This window comes from Podarcis gaigeae, assembly GCF_964106915.1.
Source record: "Podarcis gaigeae genome assembly, chromosome: 9".
Lineage (NCBI taxonomy): Eukaryota > Metazoa > Chordata > Lepidosauria > Squamata > Lacertidae > Podarcis > Podarcis gaigeae.
The window spans coordinates 4,529,412-4,543,056 of NC_139685.1; the positions used below are offsets into that span (position 1 = coordinate 4,529,412).

Sequence of the window (13,645 nt, forward strand, 5' to 3'; positions counted from 1 at the left end):
CAACCAAGACTAGGCTCAGGGAGGCTAACATCAGGTATAAAAACAGGATTAAAATACAACCTAAAATGCAGCCTCCAATAGCTACCTTAAGACAAACCATTCATGCATCCACTGTTCACTAAGGACAAATTATTAAAAAAAAAGAGAGAACTCTCCATTTATGTTGTGAGAAACTTCAAAGAGGAGCACAAAGCTAACACTACTGGAAGAGATACGGATACAGATTTGTGAAACGTTCAGAAGTAATAGGATGATTCAGCTTGTTCCAATAATCTTATCTGAGGCAGACCTGGGAGGGGGAAATTACATTGCGGTCTACTAGCTTGAGAGTTGTCTCATGTCAATAACTAATCCAGTATCACAGCTCCTCTTCTGTGAAACAAACCAGCCAAAGTACCTGTGCCAACAAGATTCCCACAGAACACGGAGGTCTAGGCTAGGCTTAATAGGATTTCAACCTTATACACTACCATGACTTTTGTCATATTTCAATAGTTAGGAAGTTAGCAGCAAATGTTAAACGTGATCAATCAATTTTCAAGAGCTCAAGATCAGTGTTAGAAACTGAGATATGAAAGATAGGAGCTAAATGGCACCTTAATCCAAGTTACGGGTGCAACAACAGAATGTCTAGGTGTGCTTTTCTATAACAAGAATCCAAAGCTGAAAATGAATGAAATGCAGCTGAAATACTATGTTCATTTTTCACAAGGTCTAGTCATTCCCCTGCCCACTCCCCTAATATTCTTAAGAGGGTCTCTTCTCCAGTCTTCAGGGAGTAGCTGGAAGTGGGGAGGTAGAAAAAGGTCCTCCTTGCCTTCCACTCTGCAGTTTTAATCTCAAATCGTAGGCGCAGTACTGGGCCCAGAGCTTGGAAACTGCTCACACTAATGATATTCCCTGTCACAAAATGCACCTAGAACAATGGGAATTTTGAACAGTGCTCAAGATACACAACACTCCATATTAACATTATTCTTTCAACTGATTCAAACTTTTTCAATCCTAATGTAATCTCTTTATATCAAAATGAGAGCTATCAAGAGGTGGAGCCAGTTACTTCACTGAAATGGGATTTTAAATGATCCACCACAAGCATGCTTCTCTGTTCTATGTCTAGAATGGTATCAATCAATCAAGCTTTATTGCAGTCAAAGATCAGACAGCAAAGTTAACAACAGCAACATATGCCACAACTGCATAAAGAAGCAGATGTAATTAAGAATTCCCTATAAACTTATTTACATTAAAAATAACACTCCTTCAGCTAAAATCTGTATTCCAGAGATCATAATCAGTACTCATTCCCCGGCTAACAATGTCACCACTGCCTGCCTTGTCCTATAAAACAGAATTTCGCAACAGGCCTGATGATATCCAAATCTTCATCGGCAAAAGGGTATTTAACGTAAGTTTCCTCTGAACTGCCAGATAATTTCCTCAATAACGGTAAAATTAGCTCTCTTCAGCTAACATGGTACAACGGGCAGTATAGAAGAACTTGTAATATTTAAATCTATGCCTTTATAGACACATTAAACTTTTAACAATGAAAGGCTAACGTAACTCAGAGGACCTACAACATTCCAAGGGTTAAATATAAATGCTTTTAAAAGGTACTTTATTCAAAAGACATTACCGTTAATGTTATCACAGTAGTAAAAGTGTTCATGATTCAGAGAAGGGCATACAGACACCAAATCCTGCAGGCCTGCACCGGTTACAGTCAGACAACCGGAGAGATTGAGGTGTTCTAGATGAGGGAGCCCACCGCCCAGAGTCAGCATCCTAATGTGGAAAATAAAGGCACATTAAGACCATGCCAGGAACCAAACAGGTAGCAGGAGAATTCTGCTTCTTTAGCAAGATGATATATATATTTAAACCACTCATGACTTTTGATATTTGAGCACTTCTTTCCTCGACCTTCATTATAGCAGCCATAAAGTTCATTACACACTACCCTGCTTCATGCAAAATGAATTCAAGACTGCCACTATTAGTGTAGGGCCCTGCTGGAATATATGGTTTGTTCAGACTTAAACAAAACTTTCTAAGAATTAGACACCTACTTTGCTCACCCAGCCATACCATAGATGAAATGCAAGGATGAAATGCAAGGAACAGAGATGGGCAATGGAGTAAAGTAGGGATACTACAGTCATATAGGATCCCGTTTGACTTCTGTCTGTAACCAAGCTTAGAGGAAAGCAGAGATTCCATAGTAGTGATAGGTAAATAAGCAAACAAATCAGAGTTAGATCACAAAAGAAATTGACCATGGTAATAACAAAAAAGGAGTAGCCTGGCAATGAGTCTTGAAGTACATGAGAGTAGACAGCAGTTATTAAGAGACAGGGGTAAGGCACCGGATGTCTTCCTATGCCAATCTAGAAAGCCTATTCAAGGTAAATGAACCAATGCTCCCTTCTCAAGTTAGCTTTTGCACATACTCTAAGTGGATGTCTCCCATGCTATGTCACATCTAACAGTGAATCCCAGCAGAACGAATGTAGCTGTCTAAACTGGTGGCAAGATGTTCTAGAACAGGGGTCGGCAACCTAAGGCCTGGGGGCCAGAGGCCACCCATTCGCCTTCTAAATCCAGCCTGCGGACGGTCTGGGAATCAGCATGTTTTTACATGAGTAGAATGTGTCCTTTTATTTTAAATGCATCTCTGGGTTATTTGTGGGGTACAGGAATTCATTCATATCTTTTTTTCAAAATATAGTCCAGCCCCCCACAAGGTCTGAGAGACAGTGGAAAAGGTTGCTGACCCCTGTTCTAGAAAACCCTCCTTTTGAAGACCGCTTGAGTTTATGTGTATAATTCTAACTTGTAATGTCTGGTGAATGTTGACGCACACATCCATCCCAAAGGGTATTTCAATTTCCAAGCCAGAAACTGGTTTCATGTATTATAGAAGATGGTAGTCATAGGAACTCCAGGGGGGGAAGGCAAATATCAGCAACATGATGATGCCCAGATCCAGTTGAGATGGAAGAGCAGTTAAGGTCATCCTGAGTTGTAGGGAGAGATTAGCATCCACTGTTTGGTTGGGAGCTTTCTTCCCAATGACAAACATGTTTTCTTTTATTGTCTTCAGATATACCTAAAGGGGGGGGGGTGCAAGGAGACACCAGAAAAGGGAAAAGTGTAGGGTTGGGGTTTTTTAAGAAAATAAAGCTCCGCTCCCCACCCCGGATTTTGGAAGAGAAAACTTTACAGAGGATTGTAGTCTAAGAGAAAGAAAAATTCAGAAAAGAGGAATGTGAACTCAAAGGCAGGGAGGAGAGGAATAATCATATCTGCTTTGGGCAAAGCACTTCTCCACCTCCAATCGTCAATGCATTACCACCAGATTCAGTGGCTAAGTAATGACGAGATAACAATATGATTTTGTGTTGTTTGTTTTTTAAATGGCACTAATGGATTTTGGCAGGGGTTTCAAAGAGGCTACATACCTGAGACCGTGGTCTGTTATCTGGTAACATCCTGACAGACTGAGGAACTGAAGAACTCGCGCTGTCTCATGGTCTGATTTTGCACTCCTGAAGTATGCAAAGTCTTTCCCCTCTGACTGTTTACTAGTCCTTGGTGCATGTTTAGATAGTGCAGAGGATCCTGGGAGTGCCTGAATAGTTCTTAAAGCTGTCCCAGCACAACAGAAAGAGTGACCGCAGTAGGTCAAGGCAGTAGGAGCACAGTGCTGCTGCCAGCAAATACTAGTCCTTAGTCCAAAAATGTCTTTGCTGCAGCATGATGCAGAACAAGTGAAATTTGATGAAGGTTCTACCACACAAACTCCTTCAATATTTCTGTGTTTCCACTCAGCAGCATCTTCAATATCTGCCAGATCTTCCGCATCTAACATCCAGATATAGGCAGAGTTAAAGCTCTCTGATCTGACAGGTGCAATCCAATGGCTTTCATTTCCTTCTCCTTTAATCAAATTTTCATTTGCAATATTATGCAAACTACAATTCTTTTTGCTGGCCTGCATGGCAATGTCTTTGTTTTTCCACACAGTTTTTCCATTCCTGTTTTGACAACTTTTCAGAGATCCTGCTTCATTGGGTGACAAAATTCCCAAGGCCCTGGAAATCTTTTTTACAGCCACATCTGTGATTCTCTCACATCCAGAGAGATCAAGATGCCGGAGATTCTGGCAGCAACCAACCCAAGACCAACTGAAACAAATATTAACATATTTGTTAACCAATATTTCGTTATTGTCCCAACCAGCATATTCAAGCTACTGCAGATAAAGTAGTCATATCAATGAATGTTCAACCCTAAATACATAAAATACTAAAAGAAATCAGTTAAGGATTAATAGCAAAATGCCTAAGTATCGCTGGTCTGCTCTGCAGAAACAATGTGCCGCAGAAGCAAAAGACTTACACTTTATCAGAGACAGGAGCAATGGAATGTAGAATCTTAGACAGAATGATAACCCGTGTCTAACTCTTTTTCCTCATTCTGCAGGTAGCGTATGATACATAACAACTTCCAAAACTAACATTTCTCCCTGCCAAAAACAGTTCACATAATCAAGGCTCTAGTAATTACTATACTGTTGGCAATTTACCAATGGCAAAGTAAGCAACAGACACCCCAAAGGACTACCAACCTTTCAAATGCAGAATCAGAAATATCAGTCTGAGTGAGATCAAGATGCTCCAAGTTAGGACAGAGTTCTAAGATCTGTCTGACCTAGGTTTAAAAGAAAATGGAGTATCAGTTTATGGTTGCAATAAAAATTGTGTCAGAGATTATATTGCTGTCTTTATACAGTGGTGCCTCGCAAGACGAAATTAATTCGTTCCGCAAGTCTTTTCGTCTTGCGAGTTTTTCGTCTTGCGAAGCACGGTTTCCCATAGGAATGCATTAAAAATCAATTAATGCGTTCCTATGGAAACCGCCTTCAGACAGTCTGTCCCCCGACCTCTTCTGAAGGCCGGCGGGGGGCGAAAGTCTTTGCCCCCCCCCCCCGCCTGCCTTCCCGGGACAGCGGAGACCGTCCCGGGGCGATCTTAAAATGCTGGCAGGCATTTTAAAAGCCCCCAGGACAGCGGAGACTTCTCCGCTGTCCCGGGGCGATCTTAAAATGCCTGGCGGGCGGCAGCGAACCCTTCGCTGCCGCCCGCCAGCATTTTAAAATCGCCCCGGGACAGCGGAGAAATTCTCCACTGTCCTGGGGCGATTTAAAAGCCCCCGGGAAGGCAGGCAGGGGGGACAAAGACCTTTGCCCCCCGCCCGCCTTCAGAAGAGGTCCAGGACCTCTTCTGAAGGCGGGCGGGGGGCAAAAGTCTTTGCTCCCCCCCGCCTGCCTTCAAAAGCCATCCGGGATAGCGGGAAGCGCTTCCCTGCTATCCCGGACCGCTTTTAAAATGCTGGCGGTGGGGAGCAAAGCCTTTCGGCCCCCGCCGGCCTTCCTGGACCTTTTCTGAAGGCCGGAGGGGGGGGGAAAGGCTTTGCTCCCCACCGCTAGCATTTAAAAGAGGTCCCCAGAGATTTCCCTATGGGCTTTCTTCTTGCGAAGCAAGCCCATAGGGAAATTCGTTTTGCGAAGCGCCTCCAAAACGGAAAACCCTTTCGTCTAGCGGGTTTTTCGTCTTGCGAGGCGTTCGTCTTGCGGGGCACCACTGTACTATTAATCCACCTTGAGTACAGAGCAGGCAGAAAAGCAACAAAGAGATTATTTTATTGAAAAACACCCACTTAAGCACCCTTATTATTCTTTACAGATTCCCCAGATGTATTCATTATGTATACTGTACCATTTTGTTAGATATGGCTGAGCTGTATGCAAGCACAATTGTTTTCACTGAGGTGCCTACACGTGGGAGAACATTATGAATTAAGCCCTGAAGAAAGTCCTTTTCTTTTTGAATAATGCTGATAGCCAAGGATTCTTCTGAATTTTCTTCTATAAAAGAGATCAAAGGACAAATTTAAGAATAAAAAATGGACATATATACAAAGTATGCAACTAAATTAATTTTAAAAGCATCTATATATCAAATGCTAATTAGTATAATAAAAGCTGCAGCCTAAGTACTTTAGTCAAAAGGACAAATTCCAGATGCAGAGCATCTCCCTGCATGTTTTGCCAACCACCACAAGAGGTCAGCCTTCAGAGCAATGAAACTTACCGTAGTTCTCTACATTGTCAACAGTCTTAATCTGACACTGAGCAAAAGTAGTTTTCTACCCTGAAGCTAACTTACCATATACAGGTGAAACTCGAAAAATTAGAATATTGTGGAAAAGTTCATTTATTTCAGTAATTCAACTTAAAAGGTAAAACTAATGTATGAGATAAGACTCATGACATGCAAACCGAAATACCGTATGTCAAGCCTTTATTTGTTATAATTGTGATGATTATGGCGTACAGCTGATGAAAACGCAAAATTAACAATCTCAGAAAATTAGAATATTAAATGAAATCAGCAAAACAAGGATTGCAAATAGAGCAATATTGGACCTCTGAGAAGTAGAAGCATGCATATGTACTCAGTACTTGGTTTGGGCCCCTTTTGCATCAATTACTGCCTCAATGTGGTGTGGCATGGATGCTATCAGCCTGTGGCACTGCTGAGGTATTATGGAAGACCAGGATGCTTCAATAGCAGCCTTCAGCTCTTCTGCATTGCTCAGTCTCATGTCTCTCATCTTTCTCTTGGCAATGCCCCATGGATTCTCTATGGGGTTCAGGTCAGGCAAGTTTACCGGCCAATCAAGCACAGTAATCCCGTGGGCACTGAACCAGGTTTTGGTACTTTTGGCAGTGTGGGCAGGTGCCAGGTCCTGCTGGAAAATGAAGTCAGCATCCTCATAAAGCTCGTCTGTGGAAGGAAGCATGAAGTGCTCCAAAATCTCCAGGTTGATGGCTGTGTTGACCCTGGACTTAATGAAGCACAGTGGACCAACACCAGCTGATGACATGGCTCCCCAAATCAACACAGACTGTGGAAACTTCACACTGGACTTCAAGCATCTGGCATTGTGTGCCTCCCCATTCTTCCTCCAGACTCTGGGTCCTTGGATTCCAAATGAGATGCAAAAGTTGCTCTCATCAGAAAGGAGGACTTGGGACCACTGAGCAAGAGACCAGTTCTTTTTTTCTTTAGCCCAGGTAAGACGCTTCTGACGTTGTTTCTTGTTCAGGAGCGGCTTGACAAGAGGAATTTGAAGCCCATCTCCAGGATCCGTCTGTGTGTGGTGGCTCTTGATGCGCTAACTCCAGCCTCAGTCCACTCCTTGTGAAAGTCTGAATGGTCTTTTCCGGACAATCCTCTCCAGGCTGCGGTCATCCCTGCTGCTTGTGCACCTTTTTCTTCCACACTTTTCCCTTTCGAATAACTTTCGAATAACTTTCCATCAATGTGCTTCGATACAACACTTTGGGAACATCCAACTTCTTCTGCAATTACCTTTTGAAGCGTTCCCTCCTTTTGGAGGGTCTCAATGATTGCTTTCTGCACAACTTCGCCATGATTGTACTTCCTACTGAACCAGACTGAGAGACCATTTAAAGCCTCAGGAACCCATTGCAGGTATTATGGATTGAATAGCTACTGCACGTTTTCACAATATTCTAATTTTCTGAGTTTGTTAATTTGGGGTTGTTATCAGCTGTACACCATAATCATCACAATTACAACAAATAAAGGCTTGACATATCTCACTTTGCATGTCATGAGTCTATCTCATATATTAGTTTCACCTTTTAAGTTGAGTTACTGAAATAAACGAACTTTTCCACAAGTTTCACCTGTACATACAAACCAAGCTTTCCCCAAAACAGCAAGGAAACTATGCCTTAAATTTGACGGGCATGGTAGTTCTAACGACATTGTCAAGCACAACTCAACCGACAGAAAAGGCGGTTTCTTTATGAGAAATATGGCAATCAAGATTATATAGATTTACAAGTGTACAAGTATGCTTACTTAACTCTAAACATCAGTCAAAAAGACCAGCAGTACTAATAAATATCATCAAATAATAGCCCCTTTAAATGTCCTGCTGTTGGTGACTTGCTTTTTTGGTGACTAGTGTCTACATCCCTCAGACAAACAGACCTATTCCTCTGCAAAAACAAGCCATGATCTCAAGGTATCCTTGCCAAGTATAATACTCTAAATGAGGTTTTCAAGCTTTTTGGGTCCATGGCTCCCTTGACCAACTACACTTTGTGGGGCACCCCTGTGGGGCTCAGGAGCCCCGTTATGTCACCCCTTCCCTGCAGACCTGGCAGCCTCTCGCCCTTTTCCGAACACCCTCCCTTGTGGAGTGTTCCCTTAGCCTCCTCTCCCCTCTTGGGAGTCTTCTGGGCAGCCACAGTTGCCGCCCTTGGTTTCTGAGCTGCCTCCTCCCACTGCCCCTCAGGGACCTGGGAAGACCCGCCCCTGACCAGTCCCAGAGGCACCATTTGCCTGCAGAGCTTGCAGCCAGGGCTGCTGCAACAGCTGTGCAATCCTTTGGGAGGCAGGGACGCAAGAGGGCATCAGAGGAGAGAGGGAAGAAAAGAGGGACAGAGGCCAGTGTCGCCCATGGCACCTGTGACCATCATTCAAGGCACCCCAGGGTTCCACAGCACACTGGTTGGAAACCACTGCTCTAGACCACCCAAGACAAAACTGTAAAGGGAAGATATAGAGTTCACCCCTTAACTTACCAGACTCATCTATATCAGCATCTTCATCCCATTCCTGAAAAGCACAGCTTTCATCTTTTCTGTTTTTCACCCATTCTTCATCAGGATCTGTATCAAGATCACCAGGTGGGCCACTGGACCAGTCTCCTAAGTAGCCAACAAGAAAGCATTTAATTACGTTACAGCAACCTTTGAATTACCCACACAGATCAGAAAGAAGTAGGCTTTTTAAGGAGTGTCAGCCAGCAGAAAACACAATGGTGTTACAAAGATCATGCAAGTTGCTCTCCTTGTCCTTAATCCTTGGAGACTGGGAAAGTAGCACATGTAGAATTTGTATCTCCCCTCTCCTGTTCTGAAAAGGGCCCTCCCTTTTCAGGACATACCAGCGGTTCAGTGCTCGGATGTCGTTCCCGTAATCAGACGTTTATTGCTACAGCTTAGCCATCGAGGTGTCAAAATCAGTTGTAAGAGAATTGCACTGAATTAACAAGTGGAATAAGGAAAATTAAAATTAAAAATCCTTAATTTTTCTTTAATTTTAATCACAAGTGGACTCTTTATTACTGCAATTGCAGTTGCTCAAAATAAAATCTAGTCATACCTTGGTTTTAGAATAGCTTAGTTTCCAAATGTTTTGGCTCCTGAACACTGCAAACCCAAAGTGACTTTTCTGGTTTGTGAACGTTCTTTGGGAAGCCGAACGTCCGACGGGGCTTCCAATTGGCTGCAGGAGCTTCCTGCAGCCAATCAGAAGCCACTCTTTGGTTTCCAAACGTTTTGGAAGTTGAACGGACTTCCGGAATGGATTCCGTTCGACTTCCAAGGTACGACTAAATTTTGGAAAGAGAAGAAATGAGCACTGAAACACTTATTTTAATCTCCTTACTGCACTCTTTACTGCATTTGCAATTGTTTATGAGAAAACCTATTTGAGAAAGAAACTACTTTGGCCATTTTTATGGACGTTTATTGTTTGTTTACAGATAGTTGCCTTGGTGATATTATCTTGTAATATAGGTAAAGGTAAAGGTACCCCTGACCATTAGGTCCAGTCGCGGACGACTCTGGGGTTGCACGCTCATCTCGTTCTATAGGCCGAGGGAGCCGGTGTTTGTCTGCAGACAGCTTCCAGGTCATGACTAAGCCGCTTCTGGTGAACCAGAGCAGTGCACGGAAACGCTGTTAACCTTCCCACCAGAGCGGTACCTATTCATCTACTTGCATTTGACGTGCTTTCAAACTGCTAGGTGGGCAGGAATCTTGTAATATATGTGTGGCTAATCAGGTGCCCTCCAGATATAGTATGACTACAGCACCCATCATCCCTGAAAGTTGAATCCAACAATTTCTGCTGGAGGGCCACAGGTTAGCCACCCTAAATGTGTTAGATACAAGATAAATAATTCTAAGCCCAGTCTTAACTTGGTGATTTCAAATAACTAAGACTGAACATAATTAATTCTGTCTGTCTTGTATGTAGTATATCAGCAGTAACGGGTCAATGTAGGGCTATTCACAAGTGTACACTAGCCAAATAATATAGATATGCCATAAAAAGAGTAATTTACATTTACAGTGCTTGATCTCAGAAATTATATACCTTCTTCCTTAATGGCTTTTCTTTTACACATAAATGGATGGTAATCTAAGCTTCTAAAGAGCTGGGAATTTCAGACACTTACCTCTGGCCCAGTGCACGGGGTAAAGATGTTTCCAAAGAGATCCAGTTTTAGCCAAGTGAGACCATTTGCTATTTACTTGACTGCATCGACACAACTCCTGAGGGCTAAGGTAACTAAAAATAGTCAGCACAACCTCAGAAGGAAGATCAACAATATTGGTGGTTTGCCCTTTTTCTTCGGTTTCTGAAATATATGGGAATACATTCAGTATTTTGGCAGTGGCTTGAAGAGTATTATTCTGTTTAGAATGCAACAATAAAAAAATCATCACTGAAGCTGTGGCAGAAAAGCAAAGCTGACAGCATGTATAAATGGGGAGAGGGGGCAGAGCCCATCAACTTTTACATCTCTCCCTCAGAGCCTTAGCACTGAGTGTTGACATCCTTCCCCAAAAGAATAACAAACATAAATACCCCAAACTCAACTGCTACTAAAGTGCATGAACATTAAGCAATTAAACAAGTATAACTAGTGAAAAACCAACAAACATAAGCACACTCAGCTGTCCTGGATTGAAGCCTAAATGTTATTTCCCAAGCTCTCTGGTGTCAATTCAGCCATCACTTTTTAAAGTCTTGATTTCTTTGTTGCCATTTATCTAATGGGCTTTCATATTTAGCCACTTCATCCAAAAACAAAGCAGCATGCAGGACAAAATCATTGTGTTTTTATTTATTTTTATTATTTTCTTAAATTTATATACAGCCCTATACCTGCAGGTCTCAGGGCGGTTCACAGGATAAAATCAGAATACAGTGGTGCCTCGCAAGACGAAATTAATTCGTTCCGCAGGTTTTTTCTTCTTGCGAGTTTTTCGTCTTGCGAAGCACGGTTTCCCATCGGAATGCATTAAAAATCAATTAATGCGTTCCTATGGAGACCGCTTGCCAGGCTGGCGGTGCGGAGAAGGGCTTTTCTCCCCACTGCAAGCCTTCAGCACAGGTACGGGAACAGAGGGGAAGGCGCACAGCGCTTCTCGTCTGTTCCCGGGGCTTGCAGTGGGAGGAGGGTTTTTCCTCCCCACCGCCAACATTCAGAACAGCATTCTGAATGTTGGCGGTGGGAAGGAAAACCCTCCTCCCACTGCAAGTCTTCAGGACAGCCTTCCGAAGGCTGGCGCGGGGAGGAGGTCTCTCCGCCCCACCGCCAGCCTTCGGAGGAGGTCCGAGGACAGTGGGGAAGACGCGCTGCGCTTCCCCGCTGTCCCGGAGATTTCCCTATGGGCTTTCGTCTTGCGAAGGAAGCCCATAGGGAAATTCGTTTTGCGAAGCGCCTCCAAAACGGAAAACCCTTTCGTCTAGCGGGTTTTCCGTCTTGCGAGGCGTTCGTCTTGCGGGGCACCACTGTATTAAACCACCATAGACATAATTCAAAATAAAAACATAACCAACCCATTTTAGAATATTTCCCAACCCTTTCTTACCATCCTGCAGGTGTTCTTTATTAATCTCTATACCACAAAGTAAAAGATGGAAATAAATGCTGCTATTTTCAAGAAAGCTCATCAAAGCACTGCTGCTACTTGTTTTGGCAACCCAGATATTTTCCTGCAGGACTATACTCTGCAGCATTATTATTATTATTATTTGGCACTACCTTCAATCAGAAAACGAAAGCTAGCCTGGGGTGAAAATGTGCAGTCTAGGATACGAAAAATGTTTCAGTGAGTAAGACCTGAGTTGAGTATAACAGAGACAAGATCACTAAAGAGACTGAAAGTAACTGCAACCTACATCAAAAGCTCCAGAAGTTGCAAGAACATAATTTTAAGTGCCATGGAGTTATGTGACATTATTTTCTAGAAAACCAGCTGAGAAATTCAGAAGATTGCTACAAATAAAAGGTTACCTTCACCTTGATCTGCTTTTTCATCCACAGAATATTTAAAAGCTTTCTGCAGTTCCTCGGCTTGATTCCAGAGACTAATACCTTTACGTATTTCTGCTGCAGCTTCCTTCTGGGAGCAGTGTTGCGCAATTACTTTCTTTTTTATGTCCTTCAATTCCTCATAAGTAAAATATTCCATCAACATTGGCTGAAAAACCTAAGATACACAACAAACGTCACTTTTTGAATTTGTTCCAACTTGCTCTTGTTTTGGAAATACTACATTTAACTTTCTCAGTCTAAGATCATCAAACACATATGATACACATACAAGGATGAGAAACAAGATACACATAGGATTAGCTGCAGTAGGGCTGGGCGATATCTGGTTTTTAACATGAAATATCACCAGAGAACCATGGCAATATAGCAATATATCATGGTGTCTGAAAGAAGGATGGGTGAGAGTGGACTGAGGAGGGAGGGAGCAAGCAGGAAGCACGACCAGGAGAAAGGAGGCAGCCCGCTTGCTCCAGCAAAGGTGTAGTCAGGCAGGTGCCCAGGTTCTTGGGCGCCCTCTGCCAATTCCAGCAACTGGACTACAGAGGGAGCGAGTGAGCACTGGGCACCCAGGGGTGAAATATGCTTTGCTGGTAGCAGCTAGGGAGCAAATGGAGATGTGCAATATATTGATAGCTCAAAAATTCCGAAGCCATTATCACAATCTGAACTTCCAACCAGTTTCAGACGATGTATTGATATATCACCAAGCTCTGCAGGTTCTTTTGCAGATTAGAACCTGGACAGACAATAACTCATAAAAATTGAGACATAGAATCATAGAATTGTAGAGTTGGAAGGCACCCAAGGGTCATTTGGTCCAACCCCCTACAATGTGTGAAGGCCCTGCCACAAGTCACTGCTAACTCGGCAACCCCCAGTGGGGACACCACCAACAGAGCCTCCCCTGCTGGTTGTATGGCCTGGGGAAGGTGCTCTTTTAGGTAGTTGGGTTCCAAGCCATTTAGGGCACTGTATGCTCAAACTGGAAGTAAAAGCTGGACCATAAATAAGGCTGATCGCCGAAGAATTGGTGCTTTTGAATTATGGCGCTGGAGGAGACTCTTGAGAGCCCCATGGACTGCAAGAAGATCAAACCTCTCCATTCTTAAGGAAATCAGCCCTGAGTGCTCACTGGAAGGACAGATCATGAAGCTGAGGCTCCAAGACTTTGGCCACCTCATGAGAAGACTCCCTAGAAAAGACCCTGATGCTGGGAAAGATGGAGGGCACAAGGAGAAGGGGACGACAGAGGATGAGACAGAGGTGTTCTCGAAGCTACCAGCATGAGTTTGACCAAACTGTGGGAGGCAGTGGAAGACAGAAGTGCCTGGCGTGCTCTGGTCCATGGGGTCACGAAGAGTCGGACACGACTAAACAACTAAACAAATGCTCAAACTATTCT

The 13,645-nt window shown here is 43.3% G+C and overlaps 2 protein-coding genes across 3 annotated transcripts in view; one reads left to right on the top strand and one right to left on the bottom strand.

Annotated features, from left to right (window-relative positions):
* The window catches only part of CC2D2A (coiled-coil and C2 domain containing 2A), a gene marked incomplete at its 3' end in the record, with an annotated part of 69,885 nt that extends 66,394 nt beyond the window's left edge, over nt 1–3,491 (top strand). Inside the window, exon 36 of the mRNA XM_083757281.1 lies at nt 3,443–3,491. Coding sequence (XP_083613407.1) covers nt 3,443–3,491 — 49 coding nt within the window. The remainder of the gene's footprint in view (nt 1–3,442) is intronic.
* FBXL5 (F-box and leucine rich repeat protein 5) overlaps nt 1–13,645 on the bottom strand; it is a 33,732-nt gene that overhangs the window by 6,201 nt on the left and 13,886 nt on the right. The window contains exons 4-10 of one of the 2 annotated variants that reach the window (XM_083698265.1): nt 12,208–12,397; nt 10,354–10,536; nt 8,690–8,815; nt 5,784–5,932; nt 4,634–4,716; nt 3,465–4,190; nt 1,640–1,788 (exon numbers count right to left, since the gene is read on the bottom strand). In XM_083698265.1, the coding sequence (XP_083554391.1) occupies nt 1,640–1,788; nt 3,465–4,190; nt 4,634–4,716; nt 5,784–5,932; nt 8,690–8,815; nt 10,354–10,536; nt 12,208–12,397 (1,606 nt within the window). Of the gene's footprint in view, nt 1–1,639; nt 1,789–3,464; nt 4,191–4,633; nt 4,717–5,783; nt 5,933–8,689; nt 8,816–10,353; nt 10,537–12,201; nt 12,398–13,645 lie in introns of both variants that reach the window. The other variant, XM_083698264.1, reaches the window with a different exon arrangement.